The sequence below is a fragment of the Scleropages formosus genome, chromosome 10 (genome assembly GCF_900964775.1).
Source record: "Scleropages formosus chromosome 10, fSclFor1.1, whole genome shotgun sequence".
Lineage (NCBI taxonomy): Eukaryota > Metazoa > Chordata > Actinopteri > Osteoglossiformes > Osteoglossidae > Scleropages > Scleropages formosus.
In genome coordinates this window covers 17394132-17413534 of record NC_041815.1, presented here as the reverse complement: position 1 = coordinate 17413534, position 19403 = coordinate 17394132, and the positions used below count along the sequence as shown (strand labels likewise).

Here is a 19403-nt window from a genome sequence, read left to right as displayed (position 1 = left end):
GAAAAAAACACGCAAGCAAACAAACATTGGTTTTGCACAATCTTACTTTTTCATGCCGCATTCCCATTGGTTGGAACAGTACTGCTGTGGACCGTCATCTTCACTTTAGGGATGACAGAGACCCAAGAGCCACTTCACTTAGCTACTGCAAGGTCCCAAAAATCATCACTAGCACAACAGGACCATTATAAAAGAGGACTTGTATATTCACATATATCCAAGTCAAGTGTAACTGCAAAATGATTACCGTGCTACTTTGCATTACCGCGCTGGAGCAAAGTGAAATGGAGATACGCAATTACATCTGCATGCGCTCCATGAGGCCCCTCTACCGCAGTGAATGGCTGGAGTTTAAAATGATGCTGGCAATGGCTCCATGGCTACTGGGAGACGAAACAACAGAATGCAATCTGATTCCGATTACATGCAGAGCTTTGAGGATAACGACACAGAGACTTGTTCAAGATGGAGGGCAAGGCCACTAATGAATAAGGCCTCTCTGCTGAGCAGGACCAGGAAAGCTCAAAGGAGAGACAGTTGCATGTGTCCCCGATGACAGGCTGATAAAAGAGTGCCGGCCTTAAGTGGATCCAACTAAACCAGTGCAAACTGGGAACATGATGTTTGGCTTCGAGTTGGACACTGAACAATTCATTCTAATTTGAGTGGAGGCACTATCGATACAAGCCTGTGTAAAAATTTTATAAGGATGTATTATTGGATTTAAAAGAATAGGCATCTCTGCTGATTGGTTTACATTGATTGGTTGTCTCCACTGGTTGGCTTTACAAGGATTGGCAGTCTCCACTGATTGGTTAACATGGATGGACCATCTACGTTGATTGGTTTACACAGATGAGCTGTCTCCCCTGATTTTGTGTACATAGACGTGTATCCCCACTGACTGGCTTTACATGGATAGGCCAGCTCTAATTTTTCAATTGATACAGCAGCTAGGCATGATAAAAGAAGACACGCTGAAAATAAATCCTGCCTAAATAAATTCCTAATGATGCAACCGTAGACCAACAGGTGCCTGAAGAATACATAGTCATAGAGGCAGGCTGGAAAAACCAAAATATGGCACAAGGATAACTGAGAACTGGCTGCAAGCAAATCCACAGCACAACTAATGTGCCACTGGATAGTCAAGGACTGACTGCAATTACGTGTTGGCAAAACTCCCTGAGTGAGATGAGGCACTTGTTAGAGATGCAATATCAAACAAGCCTGTTACACTGCGGAGTGCAGCTGCACTTTTGAGCATAATAAACACATGGTAAACATAAGGTGGAGCATGACATCCAACCAGTAAGTTATACAATAAACATGGAAACAGCTTGAACACGGTAGTATAGATGCCGACCTGTGTGTTTGATTACTGTCCAGATGCACATTAAAAAAAACGTAGGCGCCGAATTCAAGGTTCTTCGCTGCACATATTCAATCAGAAAATGAAAGCCTTGATATCCATCCACACTGCAGCCTGCAGGGAATAAAAGGGACTCGTTCTCAGACCGCAAGCACTCGTGTGTTTATGAAATGCCAATAATCCCAGTGCAACAAACCCGGCATTTAGGAAGTTCCTAGGACATGTAATCCTAACAGGAAGGCGGCAAGATGCATCTTCCCAGCTACGGTACCATCTGCTGAGTACAGAGACAGAAACTCTCTGCATTATTTAGTCATTAGATGGAGCCTTATTAAGTGGGGAACAATGTAAATTTAATGAGCTTAAAATTCATTTGCTTTAAATAGAAAAGTATTATTGTTGCCCGTGATGTAGTGAACCAAACATGGAGGCAATGAAATATTTAACTAGCTGGCAAGTTCTTTGTGGACCATTGGTTTGATGTCTTACATTGTGATTGAGTGTAAGTGGAACACTGTGAACTTCCAGTATCGTCCCCCTCTGGTAACAGTGGCACAGACACACACACACATTTCCTCAGCAAAAGAGTGAGAAGACTGAACACATAGTACATCACCTCCCCTGCTTTCTCCATGAATGTGACTTCTGTCACCTGTTTTGAAACATCATCCAAGAACTCTCAGCTTCTCAGATTCCTGTGACATCTTCACATTCCGGTGTTTGTTCTTTGTTTCATAAAACTGAACTAGGCAAGTGCTCATTTGCATAAAAAAAACTTCTAATTCAATCACATCACTAAACATCTATAATGCTCTGTCTAAGGGCCAAGAGATCCTTTTCTACAGTTTAATGGCACTAATTACATTGCTAAATGGCTGGATCAGAGATGACGAATATGAAAAAGAATGTGGGCAACGTTGCTAATTGAGGATAATAGGCATGCTTTTACAAGCACGTTTGCCCTGAACACGTTTGGAAACAGAGTGTGAAAAGCTTGAGCCTGCTCAGTGGTCTTGGGTTACCTCTGACTTCCTCTACTGCATTGCCGCAGCTTCTGGACACAGCATTCATGACAAAAATCTATCAGTAAACTGAAACAAGAGACTCCTTAATTATGTAACAAAAGTATGTTGCATAATATATAAAACAAAGGCATAAAACACACAAACATAAATCCATAAATGGTCTCCACTAACAGCTGCTGACAGTAGACAGACTATCATCTGCAGAACTGAACCTATATGACTGAGAACAGATAACTCTGATTCATCCAAATGGATACTTCACAAACAACTGACTCACCGTCACACATCAGTCAAGCTATGAACAGCCAAAAAAGAACCGAAGAACATGAACTTAGTAAAAAAGAAAAAAAAAAGGAGACAGCGAAGGCTGAAGGCTTCTGCTTCCCAAAGCCAAAGAAAGAAGACATCTGATCTCCAAACAGACTACTTGTGTTGAGATGCTTAAAAGATCTTACCAGAAACTTAATTGGGCTCACAGTAAGTCAGCGGCCTACACACAGAACTTAAAACCATAGCATGAGCTGCTAGTAGAGGCTTTGGATGGGTATAAGAGGATTAAACTGTGAGAGCATGTTTGGTAGTGACTATCTCTCTGGCAAGGATGAAATGGTGTACTGCAGGATCCACTTTCAAAGCCTTAATAATGTTAACCCCTGAGGAGTCTGCGTAATGAGGGAAACCCTACAACCTTGTGTAACTTGCTCAGCCAACATGGCAGACTCTCCGTTTCTGATGTCTCTAGAAGGGGCTCACCCTGACTTTGCAGAAGCCACCCTATTCCAAGCTATTGCAGCCACACAAGGGATTTATTTTTCCACCAGTCTTCTCTCTCTTTTTCCTTCCATGTTTACTGCCATACCCCTTGGGAAAATAGTTGGGTTCCGGAATCATTACAACCCCTGCTACCCTGACCGCCTTAACCTTTACCTGCTGCGGTTCAACAGCGGAGCTGATCGGAAGCACAGCCGTGGTTGTGTACTACTGTTGCATCCTTATGCACCTTTATTCACATTTAGGCCTCTCAAATACTGTTTCGGAGAGGCAGGACGCAGCATTCGAGTCATTTAAATGATCACTGATCACTCTCTATGGGATGAACTGCTCACTTGTGACAGCGCTATAAAAACACACAAAACTGCAGTCAATCACAGCTGTCAATACACCGAAAGGGCGCCATTTGGTTGTGTAGATGTTTTGCCACAGCTTTGTTTACGACATTCGAGAATGACATTTTTCAAAATCGAAACCTCTGCGGTGTTACACAATAAGCAGCAGAGAGGCTCAACACGGGCTTTTTGTCCTGTCTCGCCTTGACACGGCTCAGGACAGCAGCACATTAGTGCATGACCTACATTCACAGAAAGAAATGGGATAATTTTTCAGGGGCCTATTGAGCACCACAGGATGTACTTCCACAGAAGCCTCACTTCTCTACAGCAAGCATCAGCGTGAACATCTGTGGAAACCAATAATTTTTAAGTAAACAAATGCAAAAAATAAACAACATTTGTTCTTGTATGCAAATTATTAACAAGGAACAGTCCAAAGAAAAAGCAGCCGGGTATATGAGCAACCAAAGCAGCTTGATCTGTGTGACCATACAGTTAAATTGTTTCTTCTGCAGTGCCCTTCAAGTGGAACCCAACACAATAAGTAGAGTAAATTCTAGAGGAACAAAGGGACTATAGTGTAGCTTGATGGCACATGAAGTAGAGGCCTATGTCCAATAAAGAAATGCATTAAAGTAACTAGAGCCTGTATAATCATAATGTGCAATGCACTTGAGATTCAAGCCCAGCACACAAAATGAGTGAAATAAAAGGCACACTTGTGAATTTCTCAATGAATAAACTTTCTAAGGATTGCACAAGCATTCATCTCTTTGTCTGCATGAGAGCTTCCGCTTTCTGCCTCAAAAGAAGCTCTTATTAGAGCGCACAATAAGGACCATCAAAAGAGGAATTGTCATCCAAAGAGGAAGCCTACAACTTCCAACTCATTTAACGTCTTAAATGCTTCAGAAAAGCAGAGAGGACTGGTTTGGGGGTCTTTGCATATATGGAGCCCCAGTATCCATCCCTAGCACGCTGAATTTCCTGCTTTTCTACAGGCAGTTTATTGCAATCATTTCAGTGGAGGCTTCACACACACTAGAGAAATTGCGCATGGTTCACAGTTACATTTATTAATTTAGCTGATGCTTTTCTCCAAAGCAACTTAAAATTTTAAGCGACCTACAGCTATTTATTAAATCCAGCTGGGTAACTTTACTGCAGTAATTTAGGGTAAAAACCTTGCTCAAAGCTACTACAGCACTAGGTGAAATCTGTGAGCTGGCAACCTTCAGATTCAAAGGCAGCTGCTCTAACCACGACTCTATCAGCTGCCCAGTTAAATGGACTGCTATATAAAATTATACATTTCATTATAAAGTAACATTTATATTTGACCATCTTCCACCAGCTTTTTTTCCTAATGTTGTGAACACTTTGGAAGACAGTGAACGGGACTGAAATGAAGAGAAAAAGGACTGAAGTAAAGAACGAGACCAATAAACAATGGCGCCTCTTTACAAGTTTATGTCCCGGAAAGTTTCACTTTTAAAAAGCAAGTTTTTTTGCAAGTCAGTTAAAATAAACATCCCGCTGGTTGGTTTATACCACTCTAATAAGCCTACTTTGAAAGCCCATAATCCCTTAATACTGAAAAATTCGTTGACAGTCGTTGAATCACCAAGTGATTCAAACATTAAACAGTGGTGGAAAATTGTTCCAAGTATAAAACTCTTTTATGTTTTGTGCTTTTCTTATTTCCTAAAGGTTTTTGCCATCAGAGTTCTTACAGGCCCACAATGCATATAAATATAGGAAACTGCCATAAAATTACACATACTTTTACATTCACAAAGCTGCAAGTTTTCGTAGCGTGGCTTTTTTTTTTTTTACATTTTAAATTTTACTGAAAGTATGCAACTAATAAATAAATCAATCAAATGTCTTGAGTGTGAATTATGGGAGGAGCCATGGAAGACAGAGGAAGGGATGGGTGTTGAGGGAAGGGCTTGGGAATGTTTGTGGGAGGGGCTATAGATTTGACTGTGGGAAGGACTGCGTTGAATGGGTGTGGCTTGGGAATGTTTGTCGGGGGGCTTCAGAAACCACTGTGAGAAGGGCTGTTGGAAGAGCACTGAACTTGAGCAGACAAACCAGGTCACATCAGAGCTGGCAAGGAGTGAGCACGATCACTCCCCCACAGTTTCGCCAGCTGACACTTTCCATGAAGCTGAGCCACTGTTTATACGGCCAAAGTCCAAAGCAACTGAAAAATTCATATGTTGCCCAGACAGAGACTTAAGTAATGCCACAAAATGACATTTTAAATCTGAGGGTATTTCTAGCTGCATTCCGTGAATGTACATAAAAAGAATCCTTAAGCAGTTTGCACAGGGATCTAGATGGGGTATCTAGTTCTGAGACCACTGCACATCCACCTGTGCAAAACAAAGAGTCTGGATTAGGTGAGCTTTCACCCCACTGGCTTTAGGAGCAGCCTGTCCCAGGGTTTTTTATCCAGTAGGTCCAAAACCATTTCTTCACATGTGCCAACGGTTTTGTTTTCTGGCCATGGCAACAGCTGATCATGTGGAGGAACAAAAATCTTGCTTTGTCCAGAATCTTTTTTCATTGCGGGGATCCAGTATTTGTCAAAATACATTACGGGGGACATTTAGGTCACAGTTATTTGAAGCAAGGCAGCTGAGCTCTCCATCAGCAGTCCATCCGCGTGAAGCCGCTCTACCTGGATGTCTTTTATTTACTGACAATGTCAAGTATTGTTTTTGCCAACTATTTATTTTCAAAACTTCTTTCTGATGGAGAGAAAGCATTTCAAAGGTTATGGGATGTTTTTAAGGACTAGCCCAGGAGTCTCACACACTCACCAAGAATCAATCATTTACCCCTTTTTTCATCGCAAAAGTGAACTGGACAAGACAACTGACAGACCGGAAGAAGCATGGAATAAAAAGAATGCCAGAAAACGAAAGGCTCGCGGCTTTCCCTGCGAGATGGACCATTTCCAGACTCATGCCTCCCTAAGACTCAGTCAAAAACCAGCTGTTCACTCAGGAATGCCCCTGGAGGTATCAGACCGTCACGCTCGCTCCTTTTGCTTCACCAAAGGGCTTCCCCCTCTGAAAAGGCAAAAAAAATCTATTCAAATCCTCGGCAGCAGGGATTTCAGAAGAAAATGTGAAAGGAGACAACAAACAGAGGGATGTTAAACAGCTCCTTTTTGAAACAAAAAGAGACGTTTAACCGGGGGATACTGTCGATTGTATTGACAGAAACAGTCATGTTCAAAATGAAAAACACTCTTGGCTCAGTCAGCAGACAGAGTTTGCTCTGCCTGAAACATTTTGATGAATCCAGATAACCTCTCTTCTAAAACAAATCTATAAACCAAAAAAGATTAGATTTATTTCCTTACATATAAAATTAACCATGAATGCTAGTTCATCACGTATGAATAAAAAAATACAAAACTCTTATAGCAGTGAATCAGCCAGTGTAAGATTTTTAACATATTTAAATTTATTCTGTTAGCAGATGCTTTTCTCCAAATGACATACATCTTCGAAAGCAATACAAAATGTGCATTACATCAAGAGAAGAAAAAAGTGATCTGATAATGTCTTTTCATCATATATCCAGAAGTCTTTGAGGGAATAGGAAATGGTCGTCCCGGATCGGCAGCCGTCGTCCCGTCACCCCAGCAAGCGAAGCAATTTGCCTGGCATGGGGCTCGGCTCCTTCCTGCGCAGGTAAGTTGCTCAGGTGCTTGAGCGATGGGGTGCCTGCGAAACCCAGGAACTGCGTGCTCAAGGCTCACCCACATTTAGCCTCCGTTTCTCTCCCTCGGGTGAGGAAGTCATTTGCGATTCCAGAGAAAAGGAGGGATTAATGGGAATGTGAGCTGAGCAACTGCCCTGCCGGCCTTCTGACGACAGCCAAAGCAAGAGCTAAATGCAGAGGAGAGCTGACAGACGCCAGTCATAATCCATCAGATCGGCCACCGGAGGTCTGCGGGCTCTCGCGGAAAGACAAAGTGCTTATAAACACTGTCATGCCACCTCTTCACGAGTACTGATAGTATATAAATCATAGCCTTCGCAATGAGTGTTCCCAGAAAAGGCAAAAACACTTCACAGGTAAACCTCTTTTTCTAACTTTACATATCTCATGTGGCACATTAATTTAATGCAGGCTCCATTAAAGATTTCCATAAACCTGAAGGATAATAAAGCAGAGCAAAGCTCTCTCCATGCTGGCAGTTTGAGGCCGCAGCAGCGCAGAGCTGAAATTTGAGATGCAGGATACCCAAATACTCACATGCTTTTCAAACTACTGACTATGTTATCTTACAGATCACATATTACCTATGAGGGTCAATTTACTATCCTCAGTATGAATTTATTACAGAACAGAACAAAGAAGGTATTTTAAAATACACATTAATAACAGTGATAAGGACAATTTACCATACCGACTCTCGTATTCCATTTATATATAAATAATATACATGTGTATTTCTATACTTATTTCCTTAGCCAAAGAGATGTCCGAAAAGTCCAAAGAGATTTGCAATATAAGATTGTTACAGAACAATATAAAGGTACAAGTTGAATGTAGAACAAGACTCACAAATGTACAATGTATTTAGTGGTATATGTTGCATTGGTGGACTGAGCATGTAGTAAGTTCTATAATACATGATTCAATATTTAAATACGTTAAATATTACACAATCAGACCAGTTTAACATACAATGAACTGCAAGGCTTTGATGTCTGGGATTGTTACAGTGTTTAGAGAAGTATGCAAAGATGATTGGACTCATACCGAGAGAAAAAATTGGAGATTACAGCAATTTGCCCCTCACTCAAATACACTACCACTCATAATTCACTGGTTTGACCTAATGAATGGAGCTGACTATCCAACTGAGCTTCATTCATCATTTCACCAGTGAACCAATGAAAAGTGTTCCAAACCTGCAGCAACACAAGACAAGCTGCCCACAGGCATGTGCCATCTAGCCATTAATAATCTTAAAAAGTGTCCCTATATACCACACTGTCTAAATTAAACATTTTTATTAACTGTTTATCATTGTCGTAGAACTGACAATGAAACAGTATATTCATAACTGATAAATGTACTATACCTAGTAGACTACGATTATTATGAGAAACGGAAAATATCCATTTGGCGCAAAATATATTGATCTCAGAGGACACTCCAAAGAACAACAGAAAAGTTTGTTTTAAAACAAGCTACCAAATTAAATAAGTCAAATTGTTAAGAGAGTTTTTAACAGATGGTAGTTTACAGATAGTAGCGGTTTATTCTTTAAAAGCAACCTTATTTTTCTCGAGAGAAACACAGTCCTAAATTACCCAGACAGGCTGCCAGTCTCAGATCACCCAATAAGATGCAATACCTCCCCCCCCCCCCCCCCCCCCCCCCCACACACACACACACACACACACACACACACACTTTACATAAGCAGCAGGCAAAGGTCCGCAGCACACCTGCTTCCAGCGGCTACAGGTGCCACAGAAGGCCGCACCCCACATCTGCGACTCACGTTCAGATCCATTCCACATGTGTATAAATAACGTTGCCATAAAACTCCCCGACTCCTCTGACTCAGGGATTCGAAATCCATTAACAGGTGTTCTCCAACGAACATCTGCCACAGGCTGGTAGTGAGACATTTGCGCATTTGTTCCTGAGAGCAGTGAGTTGTTTACCCAGAAAGAGCCATTGAAAGCATGCACTCCCCTTTGGGAAAGCAAATTAAAGCTGCACTGCGCTCAAGGTGAATGTTACCGTGGCATAAAAACACAAAATCTCAAAAAAAAAATAAAAATAAATAATAAAAAAATATACATTGGCAGATTTGTAAACTACAAATGGACTATTATTATTTCTATTATTATTATTAGAACTCCTATAGAGGCTCATGAAGGCCACCCAGCACGTCAAACTGACCATTTACACACATTACTGTGGCTCAGTGCCCAGTCTGGTGTTGCACCCTAATGATCCACTGAAGAAACGTGTCACAGCTGTTGGTTTGCACACCCCACCAGCGGAGGTTTTTTTGGGGGGGGGGGCGTGAAGGCCAGTGTTCAATAAACCTAATACCCCCACCCTCAATATATCCTTCAACTCTGTTAATTAAGATTTTTGCTCCCCCCCCCCCCCCAGTACCTGACAAGTTTACACCCGCTATAGACACTGTACAGTCTGTGTGCTGTTGGAGTATTGATCACTGACAGACTTTTTTTTACGGTCGCCAGGTTGTAAAGGCAAAAAAATGAAAAAGGTGATTTGATCAATGTAATCTATGAGGTACGGATAGGGCGCTGACGTGCTGAGTACAGTAAGTGCTGTATCTCTCTCTCTGTCTGTGTGTGTGTGTGTGTGTGTGTGTGTGTGTGTGTGTGTGTGTGCATTCCAAACTGTGAGACGTACAGAGGAGGGGGATCTCCACGCCATCATCCTACATCGAAGCCAAAAATGCTAACCGTGATAAGGACAGCCAATCATAATTGCACTCATAAGCGCAGATTTAACTCGCGTACGGCGAGCAAAACTGCAACCGCTCTCATTATACCTGTTTGTTTATATCAGTATTAAAACAGCCTCGGTGGTGTTAAGTTAATGCAGTAGACTAGTAGTTGGGATATTACTGGGTTTAGTTAGCTGGGATATACTGGGCACAGCAGCAGTGAGTGAGATCTTCGCCTTATTAATAATTACATGAATAAACAGCGCGAGGAAGCGACGCGCGAAACCTGTTGATATGTCGTGTAAATAAACTTTGGTTTGGCGGATGCAGCACGCCGCTTCACGTGGATTTAGCGGGGTGTTCGAACCGTCCGATCGTGAATTCCACGCCGGTTTGTAGAAGTACGGTGTTTTGGTTCATTTTCCTTCCAGCCGGGCGAACACCGCCCTCCGCGTCCGCGGCGAAAGCGCCGGCCGGGTCGTGTCCGTCCGGTTTGCGTCCGTACAAAACCCGCACAGCCACAGGCAGGGCACACCGCGTGATTTACCTAATTTACGCGGTAAAGCCCACCTGTGGCGCTGAAACGAGACCCTCTGTCTCCGACGCGACGGTGGGGTCAGATCCGTGTCGGAAAGAGCGCTGTGCTGCGGTGCTGCGCTGGACCTTCATCTCATCTGCCTCCTTCCAACAACTGTAACGCGCTTACCAATTAAAACACGTCGCGTTGCCGCCGCAGGTTAGTAAAAATGACGCCTCCCGTGCTGCATGTAGCGATGCCACGCAAAATGCGCGCAGCTTTTATTACATCTCACCCGAGCGGGATCGACAGCGTAACGTCCGCAACGACGTGAACAGCGAGGGCGAGAGAGATTGGTTCGTATCCCCATGGAAATTATTCCCAAATCAAGAGCAATGCAAATGTGGACACGCCGCTGTAGCGCATTGATTTACCTTGTTTGAGTAACTAAAAATAATTAATCGATCTGTTGACCAGCTGCAGTAAGAGGGGGATGGGTGCGTGGGTTGGGGGTTGGGGGGGTGGGGGGCTCCGCGCTTCTGCGATCCCTTTTAGTCCGCTCTTTCTTGGACCCCCAGGGTAAATGTACGAACCCCCCAGCCAGTGAAAGTGCCGGATCCCACTGAAGTCCCCCAAGTTGTGTCACCTTTTTTATTGAGTCATCCAGAACGGAGCTTGCGGGGAACACGCGTACCATCTTTCAGTAAAATACCATGTGTGTCATTTAACTCGCAAAATCGCAACCCGGAGTGAGCGACGTAAATATCCCAGTACTAACGGTTGACGGTTAATTCTGAGCAACCAGCTAACAGTCATCCCAGATCGGAGTAAAAAATATCCACAGAAAAAAAATCCGCACGAAGCGCACGGTCCATGCGGCTTCCCAGCTCTTTTATCTAACTTGTCAAGCAACTCCTGACTTAACCCGACTCTGCCGGTTAACTAGTTCAGTCACGGCAGTGCACTGTTAGTAACACATGATCTGTCACAACACACACACACACACACACACACACACACACACACACACACACACACACACAGTGACACACGCGCGCGCGCTCGCGCGCACGCACTGGTTTCTCTTTCGCTCCCACGCCGTCGATCGCGGACCGTAAGGATGCACGTACACCTGCGTCTCTGCCCGCCGCTCCGAGAAAAGGAGGGGAATAAAAATAAAAGAGACGCACCTTTGCGGAGCAGAAGTGCCGAGAGAAGCAGTAAGGGGAGAGCCGAGAGGAGAGATCCGCTGGCCGCCATCGCCATGTTGAACACCTGCTCCGGTCTGCCGGCGCCCGTTCACCTAGAGCCGAGTGCCGAGTGCCGAGTGCGGGATAATGACATGCGGGGGACGGGGAGGGGAGGGAGGGAGGGAGTGAGGGAGGGGAGGTGGGGGGGCGGTTGGTACGGCCTCTAATGTGTTTATTCTTCCACAGGAGGCGGTACTGTGTGCCTTACAGAGAGCTGTTCTCGTATCATACACACTGCTACGAGTCACCTGTCTTTTGCCACATATACTTTATAGACACCCGGCCTATATAATAATATAGTGACTAACATAGCAGTTTGCTTTAGACACAGATGCGTTCACTAAATAATTGTAACAATAATAAAATAGTGCGCCTACAATATATAAATACACAAACATGTTACGCCTGTAAACAATCACAGCAATGTCTATTACTTAATACTCCTGTCATTTTTTAAAATATCTTAAGTTGCTCCCCATGAACATGAAACTGAAGTAGCATTTTTTAAATTATTATTTTTCCAATGTGAGATATTTCTGGATATTGGGCGTATTGTGTGCTTGTGTATCATCACACAGCAATTTGGAAATGCAGCAGTGATATTTGCTCGTACTCCCGCTTGTTAGTGTTTTGTTTTCGTTAGAAGCCAGCAATGGCAGTAATTTTATCTGTGTGACCGCCACGCTGAGAAACGCCGCGGAATAAAATGAGTTTTGTCTGTTTTCGAAGAGAAACTTTTCCATCCCTACAGAAAAAGCGGTATGTATTTTTTTGCCGCCTGGCGCTCAAAGGGTAAACAGCGCCACTGCTGGACAAGTTGGGTACTACGGTAAAGCGGCGAGGGAGCGGGACCGTGTCGCGGGTCCTACACTTGTACACGGAGTCCTATAAACATTCCCGCGCCTTTTTACAATTCATTTTTATATGGCAGTAGGTTTTAATAACCCACTCCATTGACGAGCGTTCGCCAGACGAGATCTGCAAACTTTCTGAAAGAAAAAGACACAATTTTTATTATTCTTTCATGGCCTAGTTGTTCCGCTAGTGTGAGTTTGAGGGTTTGTGATTATATCCCGCAAGTATATATATATGGCCTTCAAAATCATTCTAAGTTCATCCAGGACATGTGACAGACAGCCTGAACTGAATGCGAATGCAGACTTATCACTTTGATTTATATTTCTAATTATTTCTATAAATGGTAGGCACATCAATCAGTCACTTACCTCATCTTGGGTGCACAATACCCTTTTCTGTACCCTTTCTGCTGTAAAGTGGTGCATTTATACATAATGGATATATTACATTGGCTTTAGAGACATAATGCTATATGTGAAATCTCTATTTTGATGCATTGGGAGGTGAATCTAAAACAAGCTGTAATGCTTGCTTTGCAGCCATATTCTGTTTAAGTTAAATGATGCCCTGCGCACCTTTGTATATAATTTTAACACTGAATAATGAAAGGTGGCCTCCGAGCCTCTCAAATGGGTGCCCAGAATGGGAGGAGAATATATTTGTGAGATTACAGGGTGCTGAACCCAACTGCTGCTTCATCCAGAATTATTGCTATAAAACAGACTGTGTGGAAACACAGCCAAACTGAAACATTAAAATGGACCTCAGATGGTCAACTCCCTGAATCATGGAAATATACTTGAAAAGTATATGAAAAGTTACATATATTACATTCACATTCAGTATATGAAATTTACTTGTGTACTCCGTGGTATTACCTTTAAAGACTATCATTTTTCCAGTCAATTATGTACACATATTCTGTGTGACCGGTTTTATGCTCGAAAATGCATGATTTCTAAACTCTGTCTGACACATAATTTGAGACTGAAGCATGACAATTGTTGCACATTTTAACCAGGAACAGGGCTGCAGTTGCCTCATGCACTCAGCCGTAATCAGAGTGTGGTGATGTGAAAGTTAAGCGATGTCCCAGGTTAAGTACTTTACTGTGATATAAAACGAGAGCATGCGTGTCAGTGGAATCAATGTGCCAGTGGCTTGGAAATAAGCGTCCCAGCTGACACACCAGTAGCCAAAACACAGAATAAGTATCTGCTTGTGAGGCTTTTACTACTGAATCTACCTGCAGTGTTGACAAACAACTCAAGCAAACTCAAGTAATGATAGAATACAACATGTCCCTGCTATTTCTTATATTCTCCATGTCAGTTTGCATGCCTAATAAAGCAGCAGTTCATTTTTCTGAAGCTTATCTGTGGCCTAAATTCAAGACCCTTGTTATGGGCTACAAATGCATCAGTAGAACTACTCCTAGCTATTTACAAGACTTGATCAACCGCTACACCCCAACCAGACCCCTTAGCTCATCTACTTCTGCTCGTTTTGTGGTCCCACGCACGAAAGTTAAAGCATCGAGGTTCACAGTTCTTGCTCCATTGTGGTCGAATGACCTTCCCCTCTCACTCAGAACTGCTGAAACTCTGTCTACATTCAAGAAGGGGCTGAAAACTCACCTTTTCCCGACTCACTTTGCCCATGATCTCTCAGGCTTATGTATGGTGTAAATGTTCATGCACCGTAACTTCATGATCATGCCCAGATAAGCCTTTACACAGCCGCTACTCTTGTATTGTATGTAAATGTTTGTGTAGCTTTATTAAAAAAAAAAAAAAAAAAAAAACTTGTAGGAAGGTGATCAGGATCAGTCTATCCTGCATTTTATGCACCTACTTGTGCGATGAGCATCGATGCATAAAGCGGAAAGAAACAAACTAGGTTTACTTAAGAATCACATGTCTGTAACTGTCACTACATGCTGAAGTACTTACTGTTAAACACATTAGATTAGGCCTGTTACTTGATAAATTACATCTGTTTTTGAAAGAAAAATCCTAATTTTTTCACATGAACTGGTGCTTCCCCCGCACTAATATATCTGTGTGCAATGAAATATATGTGTGCATGATTAAATATGAATGCTAATGGTGTTTACACTCTCAGTAATACTGATCTGTGTATTCTTCTTGCCAGATCATAACCAGGATACCCTAAATGTGATTGCTACTAGGAAATATGCCACAGGCTATTTTATAAATACAGAGATGAACTCTCTTTTCAGTAGCACTGCAGTCTGACTGAGAATTTCATACTAGAGTACAATGAAAAAGTGGCGATGTCTTATGCATTAACATGAGATTACTGCAGCGAAGAAGTGTTGTTAATAAATCCAAACTGTAAGAAAGTACCATAAATAAAAACACATTCTGAATATATTTCTGTGATTTATAATATGACTCTTGCTGTTTTTGATACTGTACTTAAAAAAAAAAAAAACAGCACTCAAGGTTCAGAAGGCACAGGATGACAACTGGTTTGCTTGAGCCTCTGTCTCTCTAATGGGGTGAAACACCTCTTCTTTGCTCTAAGGGTCATTATGTCCAAGTAAGAATGGTCTGTTATACTGCAGCACAATAAAATAAATAAATCAGTATCATCCAAGCGGGTGTACAACAACATGATAACATTACACAACTACAGTAGGACATGACTTCTGGGTTCAGAACAAACCTGTTGGGTTTACTGGCTACTGGAGCCTAGTGTCTTGTCCACAAGGCTAGTTCTGTGGGATTCAGCTCAGGTAATCGTGCTGTCCAGTCCTGTGCTTTGATCAACTCCCTCTTTAGAAATTCTGTTTGTAACCCAGCCATCTATCTGTTATGTTGTTTCCCTGACTGTGATTCCTGTGAATCTTTGATAAAATTATTCTCCGGGTGTTGTGGCCGGCACAGCCTGTTGTTTTTATAATGAATTGTCTGTTAGGACTTCCTTTCATGTGCCATAGAAACGCAGTCGCACAGAAGAAATTAAATCCTGCAGTCGGGTTCCCAACTTTCGGTGACTTCGTGTTGGCTGTCTGGCTTTTCAGGAGAAGAAAATGTTTAATCTGCATTTCCAAAGCTCGCCGTCGGTTTTCTAACCTAGGACAGTTAAAGACGGGGTTTGTCTGATTTGTTCACAAACGGATACATTCTGAGATCACTTAATTGGAGGTTTTACATCAATACTGAGAGTTAATTTAGTTTTGGTGACTGTAAATGAAACCCTTTCAAGGTGATTTAACTCTGTCAAAGTTTAAATCTGTTCACTTAAGGTAAGGGGTATTGTGTTGAATTGAACTCATGGTGGTTACTCACATGGTTTTTATGGTAAGGGACAGTACCGAAGCGCTTTACTATTGCCTTCTATGACGCGTGTCTTTGGATTGCAAACACAGAGAGATCGCGCAAACTCCACACATCCTGAGCCACACTTAAAACTATTCAGATGTTCAGGTGTTCGCCGAGTCTGAATGCCAAGCTTGACGAACACCTGAACATCTAAATCAACAACCCGAGCTACGAGCACCATCAATCTTCTCTACCATTTCTAACTTAAAACTATGCCCGAATGCACAGCTCAGGCATTGTGACACTAGGGCTTCCTACTGAACCACTGTGTCTTTCGTTCATTTAAAATGACAGGTGCACTCCACAAAATTGAACTCATTATTTTTCACTCCTTTATACACCAGAGCAATGTAAGACACTGTGGGCAATTTAGAATCACCAATTTATCTGGAGCACATCTTTAGATTGTGGGAGGAACCCCTTGTGAACACAAAAACTCCGCATAGATTAAGTAGGCTTTGAACCCATAGCAGAATGCTTAGCCCAGGTGATGTGAAGCACCAGCACTACCTGCTGAGCCACAGTACCACTCCGTTGATGTTATGCTGGCAAGTTTTGCAACATAGATGTAAAAAGTGCTGTGGCATTCTGAGAAAAGCGAACAGCGGCTGTTTCCCACATTCGATGATTAGTGGTTGTATTCCAGCAGTTAACAATCTGCCTTGAGGGCAAAGGGCAGAGCCCCAGACAGAGCAATTGTAGGTTGTTTGAACCACTAAGGTTTAATATTGACAAGTAAAAAGGCTCTACTGCGATGGTTCTATATAACACTACCTGGGGCATGGTGTCCTGGCCAAAGGTCTGCTGTTTGCCAAGTGGTTTCCAGCCATGAGCAACAACCCTCTTCCGGGTGACTACACACTGGACAGCCTGTTTGCGCTGCACACCTGTGCATCCTCACAGGAGAAAACAGCAACTTGCATGTCATCTTCGTAAATGACATCACAGGGACAGGGTCATTGGACAGGATCGTGAAAACTCTGTTTCCTTGCTGCTGATCGCTATATTTCGATCACCTCCTTCTTGTTCTTAACGTTGAAATAGCAGTGAAAAATACTGCTGAGGCTTGAAGTCCAGTGGGATATCTGGGCAAAAAGAAAACAGAAAATAATCACAGATGATGTAGAACCAGAATCTCAAAAAAAAAAGCAAAAAATTGAGGGTGTTAAACTCTAAAATGCTCATTCTTGCCAAGATTAAACTAAAAATACTGAACAGTTTAAATAAGTTTGTTCTGTTAATGAATGTGGCACTGTGTCAGTACAGGAACTGGTCAGAGCTCACATTCAGATTGCAGCGACAGTCCAGGTAGTTCTTCTGCTCCCTTTCTGAGTTCACAATGCACATGTGCTCTGAACACTCAGGGGGTAAGAGATATGAATGCCGAGATGAAGAGGGATTATGTCGACATTAGCAGGCCTTCCCTTCCAATCATAAACCTGTATGTCAGCTGAAGCCTGATTTGCTTTGCCTGTTCCATAAGCGTAGGTCGGTGTTGTGTACCTTTGGATGACATAATAACGCCAAATGACATAAATCCTTAAAATGAACGATAAGCTCAAAAGCAAACCATTTACATACTGACAGCCTCAGACTATAGTTAAGTGGTTGCGCGGACTCTTGTCGAGAAATATGTAAGCAAGAAGAAAGAGAAGGGAAGCATGAGACAGGAATATTGCTTATAATCCATAGGCAACCTTTTCCTCTTCTGTTTTTTGGAACCTATACGGAGTTAATAATACTTTCTGCTGCTCACTTGCCTATTTTTTAATTTAAATGCAATCTAATAACCATTCGAGCATGTATTTCAGTCAAAAATAATGACCTATAATAAAATAGGTGGAAGATATCGGATAACTTAGATATTAATCTTAGAAGTCTATTATATATACAGTAACTGCTTTGTGCAGACATATATCTCTATGGTAAGAGGTCGGAGCAACTTTGATAAGTAAGTGTCCATTTATTTCCTGGTCTTGCTTCATGAATAAGTAAAGCTGCTTTAGCAGCGTTAACCACTTCAGTTAGTAAGGTTGACCAGGAGGTCAATGAACATAAACCAGGATATGCTCTGCTGCTCTGGAAGCGATAGTGCACCCTCTCCACCTGCATGATGTGCAGTCACAAGCCATTTGATTGGAGTGATGCTAATCACTCACCCTGTCATCAGGACTCTGTTCTTTAGCCTTGATTGGGTCGGCCGGAGGACAAGGAAGCTTGACATTTCTCTTGTGATTCCCCACGTAATCAGACAGTCACCGACTACGTGACTCAAGGGCTTTCCTCTAAGCTCCCCTTCTTCTGGCAGCAGCGCCCAGAGGGCTGTGGGCAGCATGCTTGTAGGTTTCCGTTGCGACCTCTTCCCCCGGCTTAACTGGTCCATATGCTGTCTCATCATTTCTTGTATTTACTCCATTATCTACCCCTGAAACATGTGCTGCAAAAATGATATTTATTGAGCGCAGTGCGCAGATAGTTCCTTTGCAAGATAAAACTACAGAAATGATTGTGCTAATTGACTAATTAAGGGAGGAGGTTGGAGGGGAATCATTAATGCACATGGCCTCCGGGACTGGGATTTACGACCCCCGCTGCAGTGTTTCTGATTTCTGCAGGCTTTTTCATTGACTTGTAAAAACGTCTATTAAATTAAATTAAAAATATTCTCCAGAGAAAAAGCCCTAATAAGATACAACATGACCTTTAACCAAACTCGAATGTATGTGGATCCCACTACGATAGAGAACAAGTCAATTTTAGTTCGTTTTAGCTAAGCTTTTCTCTCAGTTTGTAATAAGAAGCGCTGCTCAGTTAATGGAATGTTCCCGTTATGTATTGATTTGCTTCAAGGTGCAAATGGTGGTTATTTGATCCGGAATAAACATTATAGTGTATATTTTGTATCATTTCACACCCTGTGTTTGCTTTTAATATGATGACTTGTCCAAACTGGACAAATGATAATTTCTTAACCTCCTTTTCTCAACCTCACAGCATAGAGAGAAATGGGAATAACATGGTTCTGTATTCATTGCGTGACCTGTAACTTATACACTCTTGTTTAAAAAAAAAAAAAAAAACTACAAGGGAGCACTAACCATAGTTTATTCAGACCAAGGTATCAGAAAGCTTACATTTTTTATAGAAATTAGTCACAGTTGTCTCTCTACTTTCTGCATCATCAGAAGCATAATTTATTCTTCATTTGATGGGTATTTTTAAGTATAATCAGCACAATGATGCATAAACTGCTAAAAATTCACCAAGTGTAAAACACTTAGATGGTTTTCAAGAAACCTTAATTAGGCCTGGTTGAGAGGAAACCTTGTCCGTGTGTGTGATTTAGCGCATTAATAGACCTAACAGGATCTGTAAAATATTCCCCTGATCAAGATGTGTTTACCCAGGTAATAAGGTAATTTATAATCAGGACCCGTGAAACACCTCTGA

The 19403-nt window shown here is 42.2% G+C and overlaps 1 protein-coding gene across 5 annotated transcripts in view; it reads right to left on the bottom strand.

Moving 5' to 3' along the window:
- Positions 1–11815, bottom strand: part of cadm1b (cell adhesion molecule 1b) — a 145966-nt gene extending 134151 nt beyond the window's left edge. For all 5 annotated transcript variants that reach the window (XM_018742901.2, XM_018742903.2, XM_018742904.2 and 2 more), the window contains exon 1: positions 11686–11815. In XM_018742901.2, coding sequence (XP_018598417.1) covers positions 11686–11761 — 76 coding nt within the window. In that variant the 5' untranslated portion in view covers positions 11762–11815. The remainder of the gene's footprint in view (positions 1–11685) is intronic.
- Between the last annotated feature and the right edge of the window lie 7588 nt (positions 11816–19403).